Here is a 19,526-nt window from a genome sequence, read left to right as displayed (position 1 = left end):
GCAGCCTTTGCCCTTTCTGGAGAGCTGGGCCCCTTGCCAAGGAGACTGGAGACCACAGGCAAGCTCCCGCGCTCTGTGAACTTCCCTTGGCTCTTCCATCAGCTAAATGGGACTGAAGGATTTTGGCTGTGGTCAACCTGTGTTGCTGCTCCTGGCGTTCTGGAGAAGCACTGAGATGGTGATTTCAGTGATTTATGTCACTCTTCCGCTGTGCTGTATAAAATGAAGTGACCATAATAAGAAAACACTATTTTGTTGTTTGTGCTGGGTCGTGACAGCCTTTATATACTCCCATAATGACATTTTACACAGCTTGGAAGAGAAGATGCTATCAAATAGATAACATTCAGACAATGTTTCTAGAGAATAAACTAACATGAAATGGTGAAGTCAAGGAGAGGGTGCGAGAAGGGGGAACAGCAACAGGACAGGCAGGGAGAGAAGACAACGTGAATGCTGCTTTGTGAAACAGCTGCAGAAGGGGCCAGGAGCGGTGGGGATGTCACTGGGCATGCAGGTGGGCATGAGAGCCAGGGACAGACAAGGAAGGAGTGGGTGTGATGCAGGCTGCGTGTACCTTCCTTCAGGGTCAGCATGGTGGGACAAGTTGCAGCTGAGGCAAGGGAAAATCGTTCAAGTTCCCGAAATTAACTGCACGGTGTAGTTTGCTGTCGATGTGGAGGTGGGAAGGTCTGGGGGGTTCAGTACAGGTTTTGTGCCCATGCAGCTTTAGCATGTATTCTAGGATAGGCAGGAGTTCCTTTACATCTAGGAGTGAAAAAGGGAGATTGAAAATATACTAAATAGACAATGAACGGTGCTACAAAATCAAGATCCGGTGATTTAATAGCTCACCATTCATTCCGGGAGCTATGGTAAGTGACAGCAGGCAGACTCCAATCCACAAAGCTTTCAAAACAAAGTATGCAGGCTAGGCTATTTATTTTCATAACGGCACAAATTAAGAACATGCATGTGGCTTATTACTGTGGCGTACGGCTCAGATGACCAGGGGTAATTACTGAGCTGTGGTGACTCAGTCAACTTTTACCCGTGTTAACAGGGAAATAAGAGACCAAGAATGCTTTGCTTTTGCAAACATGTATTTTTGTTTCTCTACCTACGTCTGGGATAGCCAGTTGCCTCCCTTATCCTCTCCCTATAACATGGAAGGGGAGAAGGAAACAGAAAGCAACATTCTCAACTTTCTGCTGAGCAGCCAGGAGTCAGTCCTCAGGCTGTCAAAGTGAGGGAAGATGAAATTAGGGATACCTATAGCACATTAAGTGTTTTACTGAACATTGAGGTAAATGCACATAAACAGGTGCTTTGATCATAATGCAGGAGCATGGGTAGAAGACAAAGGTGGGGGTTTATGGTAATCTTCCATTCACGTAGTACAGGAAAGATGAAGGCATACTTTTCCTTTCTGTTACTGGGGGATTAATCCAGTGTCTGAACGTTTCCAAATATTTAATAGCTTGCAGATAGCAATGCCATCACTGGCGTGCAGCTTCTGGCATAGAATTGCCAAGTCTTGCTCGCTGAGGAAGAAACTCCGTCTCTGAGGAGGAAACTCTAGCTGCTGAGGCCAGAGAAGCTTACTGAATTTCCTATGGACGCAGAGCTGAGCGAGTAGCTTTCTGAGGGGCAGAATTTGCACAGATAGGAGCTCAAGGCTGATATGAGGGGAGGGTTGGGGAAAGGGGTGGCCAAATTAGTTGTACCCCAGGGGTCAGTCTCCAAGGCAGACCGGTGGAAAGGCAAGTCAGGGAGCATCTCCCCTTCCCTCAGCCCCTCTCTGGAGTTCTCCCCCTTTCCCTCAGTTCTGCTCTGGAGTTCCTCTGCTGCTTTATTCAGGCTGCTTGTTCATGACTCCTGCTCCCTGCCTTGTCTGGTGGCCTGGCCCATCCGCCATCTCCGTCACTCCCCCACCGCGGCTGCAAAGCAAGGTGAACCACACGGAGAGCGGTGTGTGTGTGGTGGGGAGCAGGCAAACTCCTGAAACGGCCGGGAGAGGACGGGGTGCCCAAATCAGGGCACATCGGGGATCCGACACATCCCTCGGGATCCTCCTCCTCCTGCTGCTGCTCTCCCCGCCCGGTGCGGGGGCGGCGGGCCGTGCCCGTGCCCTCGGGGCCCGCCGCCGTGTTTCTGTTTGCCGCGGGCAGTCTCATGGAAACGGCCCGGCGCTGCCTCCGCCCCCGCTGAGTGGGCAGCGACACGGCCGTCCCCTCGCCGTCCCCGTCCCGTCCCGTCCCGTCCCGGCAGGTAGGAGGGCCCGGCAGAGCTGTCAGCGCCCGGCCGGGGAGTGCCGCCCGCCGCGGAGCGGGCGGACAGGGGGCGGTGGCGGTGGAGTGTGGGGGGCTGAGAGCCGCGTCTCACCGCTGCCCTCTCCTCCCTCTCCTCGCCGCCGGGTCCGTGTCCAGACCCTTCCGGAGCAGCCATGGAGACCCTGGTCCACCCCGCGGCCGGCAAGCCTCCGAGCGGGTAAGGCACCGCCGCGACCCCCGCTCCTCCCCCGTCCCGCTCCCCCCGGCGCGGCATGGCCGCCCTGCGAGCCGGCCGGCAGGTGCCCCGAGCGGCCGGCCTCCCGCGGCACGGGCAAGCCGGCAGGGCTGAGCTGAAAACAGCTCCAAAGTGCGTGTCAGGGCGCTGAAGGAGCCGTTTTGCGTTTAATTTCCTCGGTTTTTGTGTCCGGTGGGAAGTCCTGTAGCGTGTGCCGCGGAAATTAGAGCAGGGGGCAGCGGGTGAGGAGATGCCGGTGCTGGTGCTGTGGTAGTAAAGGTGCCCGTGTGCAGTGCTTATGCCTCTTGTGGAGGGCGCGACAGCTTCCTGGGGTTTTGTTTTACTTTGTTTTTGTAAATAAATGCTTAATTCCTGTTAGAAAAGAGGACTATTTGATCATGACCCTTTACTATGATCCCTTAAGAGATAACCTTTTATGAAAACCAGTAAGCAGAACGTGCCTCCCCTCTCTGTCTCCCCTCTGTTGCTAGAGTTGGTGGAGTAGGGTGGCTGTTGCCTAAAATCCTGACGGAGGCTGGAGATACTAGTTTATGTGCGTGCTTTGGCAAATACCCAGCACTCCTCTAGATGTATTGTGGCTTAAACATTTGTCCTGTTTGCTAGGTATCCAAAGTTTCATTAAAATGTTTGAATTTGGAGTGAGAAAACATACTGCTAGCGCACCTCAGAGGTTCACACTGAGGTCTGAGGGTGCTTTTGAATAAAGCTCCTGGTATCTACACAGCCAGCTTCGTCGCTGGGAACGTGAGGTTGTTCCACGGCCAGACTCAGGTGTCACACAGATGGCCAGAAGTTACAAGAACTGCACTAACTTCAGATTGTTTCTGACAGCTCAAGGAGCCAGAATTTAGTCTTCAGGTTAAGATGAGCTTCAGATATTGCATAGCAGCATGCTGGTGGCAAAGCTGTGATGCATGCTGACAGGGACTGCTGGTCTGCTTTACCTGAATTCTTGTACATGTGGAAATATTCCTGTCTTTTCTTGGGAACTGGAAAATCTCAGCCTGGATGTGCCTGTGCTGTTAGCCAGGGGTTTCACTGAGCACTTCGTAATTCCTTGAACTTCTAACAGCTGTACAGGAACCAGTGGATGTTTGGTCCCTGATTAGGTTTTACTCCTTCCATGAGGAACACAGCTAGGACTAGGAAAATCCAACGAGGTCAGCTTCATCTGTCAGCGTCGCTTCTCATATGAATCCAGCCAGATATCACCTGCATCTGTGGAACTTGTCCAGGAGCATTGATTTTAAGGTGACTGTGGCAGAAACATTCCTGTTGTGGCAGAAGAAATGCTGTATAAATTCCCAGCTTGTTGACTGGGTTAGCTGGCAGTTACGAAAGCAAGAGGTTAAAATGACCTCAGGTTTACAATTTTTAACAAAATTTAGGCGGAGCTGTTTTGTCTGTATGTAAATCATTAACAGTAATGTTAAGAGTTTCCCTTGTTAAACAATGAACTAATTTAACATATAATTTGGTGAAGAGTGAAGAAGCTCTGCTGTATGCCTTACACAGATAAATTGAGTACATGTATTTTGTGTCACAGCTGCATGAGAATTGCACATTTAAAAGAAGGAAACTGTTTTTTGGTTTTCGTAGACTTTTTTTGTCTTAAATGGCAAAAGGAAAAAATGCAATTTGTGTTGTTGCTGAAGGGCTTTTCCCATTTCTCAGATTCAAAAATAATTGTGGACTTCATTATCAATAATTCTATTGATAGTAATTTCTAGGCACAAGTTTCGTAGAGCTTCAAGAAGTTTGTAATGCTTTATTTAATTAACATTTATTTTAGATTATGAAGGGGAATTCAAGACAAGTACTAGCAGCAGAATCAGAATTTGTTCTTCTGTAGCCACGCAGTGGGTGCTGGAAGAGAGAAATACACGTTTAAAACCTAGTGCCTTGGTGCCTGCATCTGCACTTATTTCAGTAGGGAGAGCAGAGATAGGCCTCTCTGTCTGGGTCTCTTGAACAGCTGGCTGGTGACTTGACAGGAGCATGGCAAAACTGACATACATTGGTCATGAGAAGTATAAAAGGCTTGAGCCTAAATGAGCACTTGTAGGATCAGTTTGTGCAAAGGGCAGAGCATCGTCTGCTGCGAGTGCAAGCATCTTTATCTCCTGCTGAAGCCCACAGTTTTTAGGCATTCCTCCATCCCTCGAGTGGCCTCCCTTGTAGTTTTCAGCAGGGGTGGGAAAAGTCCCTACAAGAAACAAGATGCATGAGCACTTTCTTTGAGTAGGACCTTTACTGTTTGTGCTTCAGCTTCCTTCCCTGTCTCACAGGGTCTTAGCACAAACACAGACGTGTGCAAGCACACCTGCTTTGGAGTGATTTATCTGCTGGATTGTAGTGACCGGGTAAGACAGATAAAGGCTGCGAAACGTTAGTGACGTTTCATTTCTCAGAAATGAAACCCACGGGTAAAAAGCATAGGTCACACACTTCAACTTGCTGAAACCTTTCCCTTATGTTCTGTATCTGCTCCGCATAGTTAAGCAGGTTACCTTGTGAAATTCCACACCCAGCTTTTAAACAAACAAAAACCAAAACCATTACACATGTTTAGCATATTATTTATAAACATTGTATTGGAAAAGCCTGGAGAGCACCATTGTCCTCAGAATGCCTGTGTGAATGTCATCATAACATATCTTATGCCGCATGCCAGGTGTAACAAGATTTAAGTTATATGGAGACAATGGTGTAATTAATCTTTAAATTGGAAAACTGGGTCATTTTCATATTTCACGTGCTTTGTATCTCTGAGAGACTTGTGTGAAATGTGCAGAGTGCTCTACGGCAAAGGATGATGATGACAATTAAAAATGTAGAGTATCAGAGTGTTTTGGTAACTCCTGCCTTGGCCAGATGAAAGATTGACACTTGTTTTTTGGTGTTACCCTTCATGTGTCCTGATTTGTACATATGCTGCTGTTGCAGACTTCAGATGGCATTTATTATGGGCACGTATTTATTTTTCTCACCAGTGTTAAGCCTGTCCTCTCACATGTAGTTGGGATCCAAATTATTTCATGTCAGTGGAGATAAGTCACATAAAAAACAAAACAACAACAACAAAACCCAGAAACCTTCAGGTGTCAGTAACAGAAGAATCATGCTTGCTATTATGTAAAATGAATTAGGGTGGTTTTTACTGTATTTTGCACCTCTGTATGAACATGATAATTGACCTGATATACTGCAAACACATGTATTTTCAGTCATGACTAATGTCTCAGGATTGCTGAAGATAAGCAAGCTAATTGTAACAATAAGCAAAAGGGAGAGATAAATGCAGTGCAATTCAGTCCTTACAGCTGTTCTTTCTGAATTCCAGTTTCCCATTTCTCCTATCCTTCCTCATTTTTTCCCGTTCTTTTAGAAGTCTGTAAGTCTCATACCAGAGTGGAGGGATGAAATAGATGGCTTCTTAAAGTCCCTGCCATTTCTGGGCTGCCTCGAATATTCAGGATTTGTTCTCAGTCTCCCAGGCTCCCAATTGTCTCATTATTTTCTTTCCCATGGATATCCTCCATATTTTTTCATCTTGCTTTTTTATTCTGCTGCTGCCACTGTGGATGAAATTGAAACTCCTATTTCCTGCTATCTCCTTTCTCATTTGTCCCTCATGTTTTCTTCATGTAATTCTAACTTCATTTTTCATTGACTTTTGCTCCTATAACCTTACATCTTGGTTAAATTGCTTGTCTGTATAAAAGCACATCCTTGCTCAGCAGGGGGTAGCACTACATTTTGATGGGACAGACTTTACCTACTGCCCCACCTGGGCAAGCTGCACCAAGTATAGTGGATTTCCAGGATCCTGCAGTAGATAAAGAAGTCAGGGAGAGGGGGGGCTGATTACAAATTAGAGCATTCTCATATGTGCAGTTTTAGCTGATGCTAGCCATTAAGGAAAAACAAACAAACAAAAAAAAACACAACAAAACAACTTCTTAAATACTTGGAAGTCAGTTTGGTAAATACATGGCTGCTTTGTGTGCAGTTAATCCTGTTGGTGAAGTGGTATATTGCTTTTTGCAGAGTGATTCAGATCAGAGTACAACTGTGATTATGGCCAGAAAAAAAAAAAAAAAAATTCTTTGCCTTTGAGGGAAGGAAACTTTTCCTGAATAAACGTACATATTCTTAAACATCTATTGTACTTTAAACACTTTTTTAGACTCCTGTTGTCACAGGCTTGAATTATCTCACAAGCATTATGGAGGCTTCCTAACAGTATTCTTCAGGGCAAGGCAATACACCTGGGAGACTCCATTTTATACAGTCAGAAGTGTGACCATGTTTACATGGCTTGCTCAGAAAGCTGCCAGGAGGCCTGTGGCAGAGCTGGGGAAGCAACTCGCTTCTCCTGAATCACAATTCAGAGCCTGAACAAGTGTTCCCCTGTGCTCAGCTTTTAGCTACTCTCTCAGCATCAGCAAACACTTGGTTTTCTGGCAACAACTATGGTCTGGATACTGCAGCTCTTTGTGGTGCTCTGGCATTGTGATTTCCATGAAAAATGACAGCTTTCACACTTTAATACTTCTTCTAAGAGATTGAGGGGTCTTTAGAAATGTATTCTTCTTAATGGGTTAAGCCTGCTCCTGCATGAGGCATTGGGAGTGGAAGAAGACTTAAATACCATGTTTCCAGCAAAATTTGTGACTTAAGGATTTTAAGTACCTGCATTTCCAGACAGTGGATAGATATTACAGCACATACTAAATCCTCTTAACATGTAGGGTATTTCCAGAGCGGCTAGTTGCCCCATGAGCTGGGCTGCTTATCGTTAAATAAGTGATCCTGGGAATAGCGTATTGTTGTCATAGTTTCAGCATTACAGTGCCAGCGATGTGCAAGGGACTTTGCTCGTGCCAAGGAGTGACTCACAGAGGTTGCACCGTGGGGCAGTGCCAGGGTGGCTGGCACACGTGGTGCCTGATGCCCACTTTTAGCACCTTTGCGCAAGAAAGGCTGCCCTTTCGGGTTCGTTACTCCCCCAGCTAATGAGCTGCACAGCACACCGGGCATTTGCACAGAGCAGCGGTTGTAATTGGAGATGTGGCAAAAAAGCAGATCCAAAATGGTCTTTCTCTCGATGTTCCTATGTTCTTGCTATGGTTTCCAGATTGAGAGGGTCTATTGGACAAAAAATATTAAAAAACAAAATCTCACTTCTGATCCTGTAAATGCAACCTGATACTTGGGTGTTCAGCTGCCTTTTGTGTGTGCTTTGCAATGTATTTCATGGGAAGAGTTGGCAGTTGCCTGTGATGGTTGCAATGATGGTACTTGAGTCACAGAGCTTTCTGTGATGCTCAAAAAATGACAAGACACTAATAAACTCTTTTTTAATTATTATTTTTTTTTCTTTTTTGAGGCAGTGAGCAGCATTGAAGCAGGGAGAAAACAAGCGGATGAAGTAGGAGCTTGGTGTAGGCTGGGTGCGAGGGGCTCACCAGAGGTGGAGCAGACAGACTGCATTTTTGGGTGATATTCTGCATTCCCCAGTGCCTATTTTTATTAAAGGTGATTGAGCTGTGTGCAAGTTAGAAGGGTGGTCTGTGAGTTTCTCTATGTCACTGCAGTGTATATAAAGTGGCATGGCTTGGTAAGGTGTGATGGAGAGTTGCTCACCTCAGTAATCAACAGCCAGCTTGTTTGGGAACTTGCTTGCAGAAAACCGCATACGTAGACCTGCTGTGAGTACGACGGATGGAGGATTAAGTCAGCATTAACTTTTGCTACACAAAATCACCAGGACCATCCGAAAGTCCATATTTCTTAGAGCAAGAAGCCAAATAAATACAAGCAAGCTCTATCACTGATGCCAAGGCTAGCAGAAAATAGTCTTTTTGAGTCCTGCTGGTTTGGGGCTGCTAACAGTAAAACTTCCCTTACCCTATAGAATAAACAGACAAGATGCAAAGTCTGGCATGGAGCTTGCCAGATGCACCGCTGGCATGGAGCTTGAGCAGGAAAATCAAATTTTTTGTTATCAGTGTTCTAAATATAGCCATATTGCAAGGTTCAACAGCAAGTACCAATTGAGAAGTGCTTAATCAGATAAGTGTTCCTTCGTGTTTTTAGTAAGAACAGCTAATGAGCAGAACCGTTCCCTGTTTGCCATACCTGTTTTCCATTGCTATGTATCAGGTTTTATTTATATAAATGCATGCTGAGCTGATCAGCTGTTACTGAAATTTTATTTTCAAGTTGAGCCAGCAGGGTGGAACTCCCTTAGTTTTCTGTACATGATGGTTAATGACATTTTCTTGAAGAGCTCACAAATATGTGGAGATTTAAAATGGGTAACACTGATGGTCAGTGAGCTGTTTACTGAATTTTCAAGCATTGCTTTAGTAAACGTGTGCTACCATCTATAGTAAGTTGATATGAAACCTTTACTGCTTTTTCATTAATAATCTCTGCAGTAGGTTTATCTGGTTGTCTGTTAGCAAGTTTCCTTGAAGGTGACGGCTTAGTTACAGTAGGGACCAACAAAATTCCTAAAAATGAGTGCTCTGTTGATGATCAGTTGTCCCCATCTCCTAGGTCTGTTGTTTCTGGCAGCCTGCCAGCCCTCTTCCACCTGAAAAGGCAGCTGGTTGTTTTGGGGGGAGGCTGCTGAGTTTCTCCTCCATTCTTGCTGGTGTTAAGAGATGGGGCAATGGTGACACCAGGAGGGGCTTGTCCTCCAGGCTGTGCCAAGGTCTTCAGGCTGCTGTCTTTGGAAGACCCACCAAACGTGGGAACAGCTCTGTCAAAGCTGACAAGCAAGAGGATAGCTGCAAAGTATAGCTCAGTTTTATGTTGTTTATGTGACTTTTGCTTGAAAAGCACATTTCTTTCTGCCCGCCCTACACATACCGCAGTGGGAATGTCCCTGTGCTCACCCCTGAGGTCTGTTGGGAGCTGTGGAGGTGTATATAAAGAGAAAACAGCAAATTCTGTTCAGCACTCTTTAAAGTACTAATTTTTATTTCATTTTCTGTGTAGGTTCTATAGAGCTTTTTGGGTTATATGAAACATTTTTTCCTGCTTTGGTAGTTTCCAAAATGATGTGTAAAATTCCATCTTTTTTTTTAATATAACAATTATTTCATTTTTGTGCTTACTTCTTCACTTAGGTGGCTTTTCTTTTTTTTTTTCTTTTTTTTTCTTTTTTTTTTCTTTCTTTTTTATTTTGTTTGAAGTGAATATCTTGCATATACAGCAAAAATACCTCCTAGATAAATACACCGAGGACAGCATGTCTGCTCGTACCGCACAGAGGACAAGTATTTTCCATTGCGGTTTTCTCTCTGAGTTCCGTGAAGTCTCCAGAATCAATACACAGTTTCAGCCAAATTTGAAGGGAAGACTGTTTTCTCTTCTCTCGTGTGCTCTTTTTATCTCCTCTTAGGCATTTCTGAAGGGCACGGCAATGGTTCTGGATGGTGGTGAGGGAATACCTTGGTCTGACTCCAGATTCCACGTTTTTCTTTTTCTTTTTTCTTTTTTTTTTGAGTAGTTTCTCTTTGAACCAAGCCTACGCTTTCAAGGATACCAAAGAAGTGACTCCTGGTTTCCCTGGAGGTACATCTCATGTTTCAGGATCAGCATGGTTTCTCTGCTCAGGGCTGCTCACGCTGCTCTCAGTCGCTCTGAGAAACACGGTGGGCCGTGCTGAGGAGCCTCGGTGATATTGGGCTTTCACCTTGGGAAGGATACCACATGTTGCCTCCTGGCATGATTAAAATCTTGGTATGGTGACACCTTCAGATCTTCCCAAGTTTGTTTCTACAAACTCATTACATACGATTACAGCTAGGTCAGATCATGTTGCTAAACTGCTGGTGTTGTAATTAAGGAAATTATTTATTTTGCTTGCTTTTAATTACCTCTGCTTCCCTGCCTGTGCTGAGGTGGAGAGTCACTTGGTTGCCTATCGCCAACACAGAGCTGCCCAGCACGAAGAAGTTAAGCTCCGCTACCAGGTGTGCATCATCTCCTGCTTTTTGAGGCGCACAGACTTCTTGCTGTTGTTTCCCTGCTCCTTAAGGTCTGCCTTATGCTCTGGTTCCCTGGGTAGCTCCTTGCCTAGTGGGAGACAAACCGGGACCAGTTCCTGTCCCTGTGTTTCCAGAGGGAGCCCTGTCTGCAGCCCGGGGAGGTGCCTGTCCTCCCAAATTGGGCTGTGCGGCCCAGGGGAAGAAACCAGGGTTTGCACTGACGTCACCCAAGAATTTAACACAGCCTTAAATTGAAGCTTTATTTTAAGACTACAATATATCTTTACTTCGGCACTTAAATTAGGAAGTTGCATCCTGTCTTCATGTGAAGTCTGTTACTCCTGAATGGGTATTAATGCAGCATTACTTTCTTCTCACCAAACCTGGCTTTTCTTTTGTGAGACAAACACCACTGCATCCACATGTGGATGGATAAAGGGACCAGCATCAAACACGAAGTGTTTGCACTTCTAAATAAAAAGTTCAGTTGATTTATTTTCTCCCTTCAGTCCAAGCATTGCAGATTGTACTATCTGCATTGACCATCTAGAAAGAAACTATCTAAGCATAGTCCTGGAAATACACATCGGTGATTAAACAGTTTCATGATGAACGTGAAGTTACTTTTCTTATTAACCTTTTAGCAGTTAATACAGTTAACTAAATTCTTGCAGCTGTTACTGGGATTTGTGAGAAACAAGAGAATACCATCTTGAAAATGCAGTTAGTTATTCTGCAGCTAGCATTTACCCAGTGTTCAATATCACAGGTATCAGGAAAATAACTCTTCCAAGGCAAACGTATTATACCTTTGGTTAAGAATTCCCTCTGAAGAAGACCAATTGTGAATTCTAGAAATAGTGATGTATCAGTGGTTGAAATGAAAGCTGTTATTTTTAATTTTTCTTTCCTTTTTTCTTTTTTTCTTTTAGAAGTTCTGTTTTGCAGTTAATAAACAGCGTCCCAGTGGTTTAGCACTTGATGCAAGGGTCTCACCTGCCCCCCCTCCCCCCTTATCCCTCAGCTATATTATTTCTTTTTAAAAGTTTTTTTTAAAACGTTTATTTTCCTTATATGAAACAAACCAGGGGCTTGGTTTATTTTGTTCTTTTAAAGACTGCCAGTATAATATTGTAGAAAACAAGCAGAAGGGGCTGGGCAGATTCTGTCTGTTCCTGTGGTTTGTTGGGCTGTGTTGGGACAGAGACAATGAGTCTGCATGCACTTGCCAGGAAGCCCCACGCAGCAGCAGTACAGGTTAATTGGCATTAATTAATTAATGCAGTATTGGAAATGGAGCTTTGGCCAGCTGCTCTGGAACAGCTTGAGTTGGTAGGACCTGCTGAGCTTGGAGGGGAGCGAGCACATCCACACATCTCAGGGCTCAGCTTTGGTGTGAAGGGGCCGTGTGAAGGACACATTCAGTTTTGCTCTGCTTAACTTGCCGGGCTCACTTGTACCCATTCTGGGGATGAAATTAAGGCGTCTGCTGCTGGGCCAAAGGTGTGGGAGAGGGACCAGCACGGGGTCACTTGTGTGCACTGGGTGGCTGGCTGTGGGTGCTCCCTGCCCTCGTCTCTTTACTGGGGATCTGGTTGGTATTTTCTGCTGAACTAGCACAAATGAGGTACCCCATCATTAAAGGCCACGTGTGTGGAGATAGGTGAGTTCGGTGCCTGTATTCCCCTATATTCTCCACCTGTGCATGCATATTTATATGATAGTAAGCCTCACAGCGCTGTGCTTCCAGTAGTATTTTACAGCTAAGGGCCTGTCTCACACTAAGGACAGGTTGCTCTTCCTGGCTGAGGATAAAGAGGTCAGTTGTTCCTGTTCTCACTGTTGTTCTTCTCACAGGCAGGCAGTGCTCATATTTTTTTAAATTATTTTTAAAAGCCCGCAACTTGTCATGACATTGCGCCAGCTGTGCTTAAGACTGCTGCTCATCTATGTCATTGTTTACTGTTTATTATCGTGTGTGCTCAAATTAGCCATAGTCATTTTGGAATGAAATCTCTTTGCATTCAAGTGGTTAAATACGATACTTTCTCCTATTAAAAATGAGATCTAGGTCTACTGGAAGGTATTTTACAAATATAAAACTGCCTGAAGTATAAAACCTGTTTATACAGATACCTCAGGTTTCTTGCCATGAAAAGCACCGTAAATTCCCCATGCAGCTTCATTTTCATAAGGAGTTACTTGGAAAGAAATATCGCTCTCAGTGCATTGCCAATTATTTATATTACTAATTTGCTACTTGAGAATAATTTCTGATTTATTTTTTTTTTAATTCAGTGTAGTATTGAACTGATAGGAAAACTGCAAGTCTTAAAGTACCTGTATTTTCCAGGTTAGCTTGATTTGCCTGGAAATAATTTGATAGCACTGAATTTTTTGTGTGTGTGCAAATTAACTTTGCTTTAAAAGCGATGCATATATGAACAGTTTTCAGTCAATCTTTTAAAATGTAAATTCCCACCTACCTTTTTGATTGTAGGATAAACAACTCAGTGCAGCGTATAAAATATGCGGAGCTGCGTTCATGTAAACAGTCTCTGGGCGCCCGGCTTAGGTGCCGCATGTGAATAATACCCCGCGGCCTGCGATGACGGGGGGCAAAGCGCTCCATGGTTTGGCAGCCCGTGCGTGCCAGCCTCTGCTGCAGACAAACCCTGCAAAGTGAATGACCCAAATACTTCCAAAGGGGCAAGACACTCTGTAGCTGCTCTTTTGGAGGCTATCTGTGGTGTTTCAGCCTTCTGATTCATCTCGGAGCAATGATCTAGCTTGTGCTGTGTCTTTATCCAAGCAGATGGGAACAAACATGTCGCTAGCATGGGGGATGAATTTCTCTCCCCAGCTTGGCCAGGAAGGGGTAGGCAGAGTTACTTGGGAAAACATAATGTGCAAGCTCAGATTGCAAACAAACCCCTCGTGCTCTGTTTAGCACCTGGCTGTACGTGTGCAGCAGTATTCAAATATCTATAAATCTTTCATAAACATTATTTATATTAAGACCAAATCAGCAACAGGGTTTTTCCTGCATCAAATTGCCTTTGCCAAGCATTATTTAAGGTTAAAACATTAAAATTATCTAGAGAGATTTTGCTTAGTATTCTGTGCTACTTCTCACTTTTACCGAGGATATCACCACCCTGTAGTAGAAAGAAAACCAGTGAAGTGTAATGGTATTCAACCATCCTATTCTGATGCAGCTAAGGGAGTAAAAACAGTATTCTCCTATTTTCCAGCAGCCAGGTAAAATGTTTGTATAAAACTCGGGGTTCTGAGTGCATTGGAGACTTCATGTTGCTTTTGTGCATTCCAAAGTGTCTGTGATTTGTACCAGACAGAAAATGCCTCAATTAAATTATACAGGCACAGAGAGATCCACAGGGGACCTCCTTCTGGAAGCAGATGATTTTTCTCTCATGGACTACTTTGCTTGGTGCTGGTAAGTAGTATACAGGTAGCTGCTTTGGCGAGGTGCAAGGAAGGATGAAGGTGTGTAGGTGCTTCATGCACAGCTCTAATCACTGCATGAAAGTGGCCTCCAGCTTTAGTGCTAAGGGGTGGAAGAAAGGAGTGCATGGCACTGAGCCGGTTTACTGCTCATAGACAAAGTGTCTTCTTTGATCCTAATGGTTTGGTAAGCTCTCTGGACATTTAAAAGCAAATGTGTAACTATTTTAGGATTCTTTGAAAGTTGTGCTTATCTCTTGAGTTAATTGTGTTTGCATTTCACACGGAGTTGCAGAGGGAAGATTAAACTTTGGGTAATGTGTGTTGCGTAATACTGAAAATAAATGTTACAGTGCAGGACCTTCCTTCTGGAGCCGGCATTTCCAAGTGTCGTACAGCTGTGCCAGTCCTTCCAGAATTGGTCTGGGGTCAATTTACATCTGGCAAGTGTCGAGTCCTAGAGGGATTTCTGGAGATGATAATCTGACAGACCGTGCACGCTATGGATTGTAAAATTTGCTGTACCTGGGGAACTTTAAGTGTTCCTTGGTGAAGTTCATGTTACTTGCACATACAGGAGTCTACAAGTCTTGTAGATTTCTGCATGGTCAAGCAGTGGTGGCGTTCTGAAGTTCGTGTTTTTCTTCAGGTCGTCTGAAAGTACGTCCCTGGCAGCTCAGAATAAATAGAGAAGAAACTTTAAAAAAAAAACATTTGAGGAAGAAAAAAAAAAAGGAACTGTCTCTTGATAGTGAAGTTTATTCTTTCTAGCCTTATTTAAACTCTTTTGAGTTTCTAATCTTGTGGCATGAAGGGAGAGCTTCATCCTTGAATTTGCACCCAGGGCTGAGTTATTGCTGCTTGAGGGCCAGGATTTCGAAGAGCTGGAAGGAGCTGCCACCATTCCTGCTTGTCTTCTAGCTGGCCGCTGGCTGATGCACTGGTGGCCCAAATGGTGCCCTCACTTTTGCTGTGGGATCAGGGAGTCCCAGACCTGGCAGATCCTTTGAAGACACTACTGGGCATGTAGTGAGGTGGGAGAGGTCTAGAAGTGCACCCCTGTGTGAATCCCATTCCTTAAGCCACTTCTTGTACTTTTTCCTGACATCTTACAGTTCTCTGTGCTGATATTATCCAACCAGGGGGTCATGTGCTGCAGGAAAAGAGGGGGAAAAATGTGTTCTGACATAATCTGCTTCCATCTCTTTTTAAGCTTAAACAACCCGGGTGTATTCTGCTACGCGCCTTTGCAATTACATAAAATTGATAACGAGCCATATCACCTCTGGTTACAGATCTAAGTATTGGCACCAGCTCATTTATTATGTCTGAGTATGCCTCAGTGTTTAAATCAGCCTGTAATTAATAACGTGCTGTCACTATTATAGTTTGAGTAAATAAATGTATTCTAATGGAATAGTATTTCAATTTAAATGAGAGAACTGAGTAGATGGTAACACACTTATTTTTTATAGTGATTTTTTTCCTTTTAAAATAGCATTTACTACTTCATTATGTTTTTATTTTTGTTTTGTTTTTTTGTCACAAAGTGGCTCAATTTGTATGTAGATATTCAGGAGATAGTTAAGGTGGTTTAATACTTCAGTACATTCATTTGTTTTCACCCCATTTCAAAACTTAATCAACAAGTGAATGCCATGTGGCTTCGTAAGAGCATTATTCAAGCCATGAAGTTCAGTTCTAGTCAGAAATAAAGATGTCTTAACATACAAAAAGCCAGGGACATTTTCATCTGCAAAACTGACTTAGTCTGAAGTGGAAGCTCAGAGTTTTTCTGGTGGCAGTTTCACTCTCCAACGTTAAAGTAACATTTTAATATCGGAGTCCAGCTCTAACAAAAATGTACTTGTGGTAACAGGAGAGTTTTCACAGCAAATACACGTGGCATATCTTGCATGGTTTGGTTTCATAGTGAAGAAATTTTGCTTCAAATAAACTGCAGCAAGTTGCCTTTTTGAGAAAGGGGAGGGAGAAAGAAATGTTTGTTGTTTTTTTTTTTTTTTTTTCCTGGACTGAGTTGCAATATACAAAGTTTTTTCCTCCTTCACGTCTTTCTGAAAAGCCCAAATCAGGAAGATTTTTTTTTTTTCTTGGAGGGTCTCCTTTTTATTACTTTTGACTGAGTTTTATTTACCCACTTAAAGCGAAGTGTGCCGCCACCTTATCGCATGAAGTGGCTGGCTGTTTCTAAATATACCACCGTGTTTTCGAGGCGAAGCCGTGCGTGAGTACTACCCATTCAGAGCAGGGTGGCGGGGTGGGGAGGCACCCGCCGGTAACCCGAGAACCCGAGCAGATGCTAAATTAGCAGCTGGATCATTAGTAACACGTCCGCAAATGTCTGCTGGGAAATGATCTTCCCGGGACGCATGAGGCGTGGGTGTGTGGGCTAGCGAGGAGCTGCTCAGTGCTCGGCATTCAAAGGGGAGCCGCGGGGCCGGGGGGGGCTTCTTGTCCTCCTCGCCTTGGAAGGACAGCCTGACTGCTGTGCAGGCTTTCTTACTGGGGCGAGAAGTCATGAAATTTTCAAATATCTGCAACTGCAAAAAGGTTGCAGGCAGCATTTTAGTCACAAAATTAAGGAAAAAAAAATACTGACGTGTGGAAAAGCAAGTAACATTAAAAGGGTGCCATTAGTAATCCCACAATTACATTGTTTTCATCACAAACATTAATAGATATAAACTATTGAGTGGAAGTAGATCAGATCGTGACTGGATGGGACCCTAAATCGTGACTGAACACTGACTAATAAATCGGTGATGTGTGCTAGGCGGCAGCCAAGCGAGAGAATCAGAAATAAGACAGGATTGGGAGGAAAAACACTAATTGAGAGAGCTGTCAAAGAAGTGCTGTTTGTTTGGGAGATGAAACTTTACTTGCTCTACATCTTTTGCTGAAGGTCGTCTGAGTTTTCAGTGTCCCTACTCCTTTGTGCCCCAGCCCTGGCATATCTTTGCCCACTGCAGTACTGTGGATGCAGACATGATGAGGAGTATTTGCCTAGCTTTATGTGGAAAAACAACATATTCTGTCATCCTGTAAGCCAATGATTATGTGTAAGTGTGCATCTGTAAGTCCCAATTTCCACATGTTAAAGAAAGTATCTTTTTTTTTTTTTTTTTTAAGTTTATCAATTTGTTAAAAGTGATTCAATTTTCTAGCATACAAGTGTTTCAGGTATAAAACCGATAAAGATAGAAAAACTGTATTGCCCTAGTTTACACCGAAAGCTTTTTTGACTCCTTTTAGTCAGTCGTGGAGGGAAGCGACCTTCCAGGCGCCGAGCGTGACTATGCCGGTGACAGCCGTGGCATCGGTGGGGTCGCACTCGGCCGAGTGAGCTCGTCTTGTTCTGAGACGCCGACTGGGATTTTTCGAATAACAACACCAAGTGGAGACTGCTCCCCTGCCTCCCAAGTCATGTCTGGACACACACATAATACTGATTTAATGTATGAAGGTGCTGTGTCCTGGTCAGATCTTCTCCTCTGCTATTTTCACGCCAGTGCCAGGAGCTGACTGAAGGTGAGGAGAAAGGTCGGGCTTTGGGGCCGGCTGGGGGGATTGGGGTGAAGGTGTCAGGAAAGGCTCTGGATGTCGTGAAGGTGGTGCCCCTGGCCGCCCCCTGGTGAGACGTAAGCCCCTCGACTATAGCAGAGTGCTGAGACTCCCGTCCAAGATGTTGCTGTTCTGGAGGGGATGAAGAAGAAACTTTCAGACAACCTTCTTCATCTCATGTGGTCATGTATGTATGCAGACCATGGACTATTACTTGATATAGGGGTGGTTTTATTACCGAGAAAAAAAATTACTCCCTGGTAGCTTTTTTACAGGGAAATTAAGGATTCTTTAATTGCCTTTCGGAAGGTAATTGCTTTTCCATCTTTGTACACATGACTGCATTTTAGCCTTAATGGAAAAGAAGAGTAGCTTGGTGTAAATCCTCAAGACAATGCTCCCCATTCTGACGGGGATTCAGAATGTTCCGCTGCAGAGCGGCCGTGCTGCATGAATGCACTGCCTGTTGGGAAGCAGGTGGGGAGGCAAAGAGAGGTAGTTGGGCACTTCATTGTGATCTCCAAGCCAAGAGCAGCACAAGCGGCTTTATTTTAATGTAATGGAATATTTTTAAAAGGATTGAGTATCTCCCTCATATGTGGGTTTAGCATGAGCCTTTGTCACTAACAAAGATGATTCCTCAGGGTTACTTACACTAATGACTGGGGGCAGTTGAGCTGTTTCCATGTACAATTCTATGGGCTAGCTAGTTCAGTCAGGGTATTTGCTTGTTTTCATTTTTTTAAATGACAGTTCCATGCTTTTTTTTATTTATGTGTGTGTCAGTGCTTGAAGCCAAAACAAAAATCTGCCTTTGCATTGCTGCCTGTAAAGTCCTGTAGTTACTCAAATACAGAATTGGTGCAGTAGTAAGTGTCTGCTGTTTTCTCTTCTGAAGGTTTTGGGTAGTGTCTGTTTTGTCATTTCCAGTGTTTAGCATCAGGTCTAAATATGAGAATGTGCTGCTTGGTCTTTGCATATGAGACTATGTATATGTTACAGAATTTCATTTCATTCTGCTCCCTTTCCTGAAAGCAGCACAATGTACCTTAAGGAAATCTTGAACAAAAATTGTTCTCCTCACAAGCACAGCTAGATATTCAGGACCAGAGAATATGTATTTGGCCAAATTAATTTAATCTCATTTGCACCAGTTTGCAGGCTGTGGAGTGGTGATACCATGTGTGATCTGTAAAGCTCAGGCTCACCCCTGTATAATTTTGTGGCAGAGTGCTATCCATTGCATATATAGGGAAGAAAACAGCTGTAAACGTCACTCTGCTCATTTATATCAGTGTAAATCAGGAGTATTTCAATGGAAATTGGTGATTTGTGAGAGTGTAGCCACTGATTTATAAATGATAGGAATCTTTAACCTGTCTGGGCTGTACAGCATTTTAATATAAATTACAGGGTTATTTTAAAAACCGCTATTAATACATAGAAAATGTTTATAAGTTATCATAATTAAACAACTCTTTGGGGGTTGTGGGAGCTAATCTGGATGGTCTGGCTCTTCAGCCACAGGCTCTGGTCTTCAGCCCTTGGCTCTGCCTATGCGAGCCAGCGAGATCGGTTGAGGAGTTTGCAGACGAGACTGTGAGAGACCGGGCAGGCATAAACCTCAACAGCACTTGGGATTAAACTGTTTACCCAGGTGTATGCCTCCCTATTCTGTCAAATTCTGTCTCCTTTGAAGCTTCAGTTGAAGCAGACTCCTCCTTGGAAGTGGCAGGTTGATGTACAGTTGCTCTGAGGAGCTTTATGTCAAGACCTGGCTGCTGTGTCAGAGCGGCGTGCTGTGTGAGCAGCCTGCTGCTTCCTTTGGCCTTGCCCTGGATCCTGAGCTGCTGCCAGAGCTGGCATGCCTCAGGTGCAAGTTAGAGCAGCCCCTTGGAAAGCTGTAGTTGTACACCTGAATGTGGTATATACCACCAAACCCTT

At 44.2% G+C, this 19,526-nt stretch overlaps 1 protein-coding gene across 7 annotated transcripts in view; it reads left to right on the top strand.

The window, feature by feature from the left end:
* Positions 1-1,968: 1,968 nt before the first annotated feature.
* The window catches only part of COBL (cordon-bleu WH2 repeat protein), a 154,544-nt gene continuing 136,986 nt past the window's right edge, over positions 1,969-19,526 (top strand). For 3 of the 7 annotated variants that reach the window (XM_035317844.1, XM_035317843.1, XM_035317839.1), the window contains exon 1: positions 2,138-2,490. In XM_035317844.1, the coding sequence (XP_035173735.1) occupies positions 2,447-2,490 (44 nt within the window). In that variant the 5' untranslated portion in view covers positions 2,138-2,446. Of the gene's footprint in view, positions 1,988-2,137; positions 2,491-19,526 lie in introns of those variants that run through there. The other 4 variants (XM_035317845.1, XM_035317847.1, XM_035317840.1 and 1 more) reach the window with 3 other exon arrangements.

This window comes from Oxyura jamaicensis, chromosome 2 (genome assembly GCF_011077185.1).
Source record: "Oxyura jamaicensis isolate SHBP4307 breed ruddy duck chromosome 2, BPBGC_Ojam_1.0, whole genome shotgun sequence".
Taxonomy (NCBI): Eukaryota; Metazoa; Chordata; class Aves; order Anseriformes; family Anatidae; genus Oxyura; species Oxyura jamaicensis.
The sequence above is the reverse complement of the archived record's forward strand: the minus strand, read 5'-3'. Positions and strand labels throughout refer to the sequence as shown.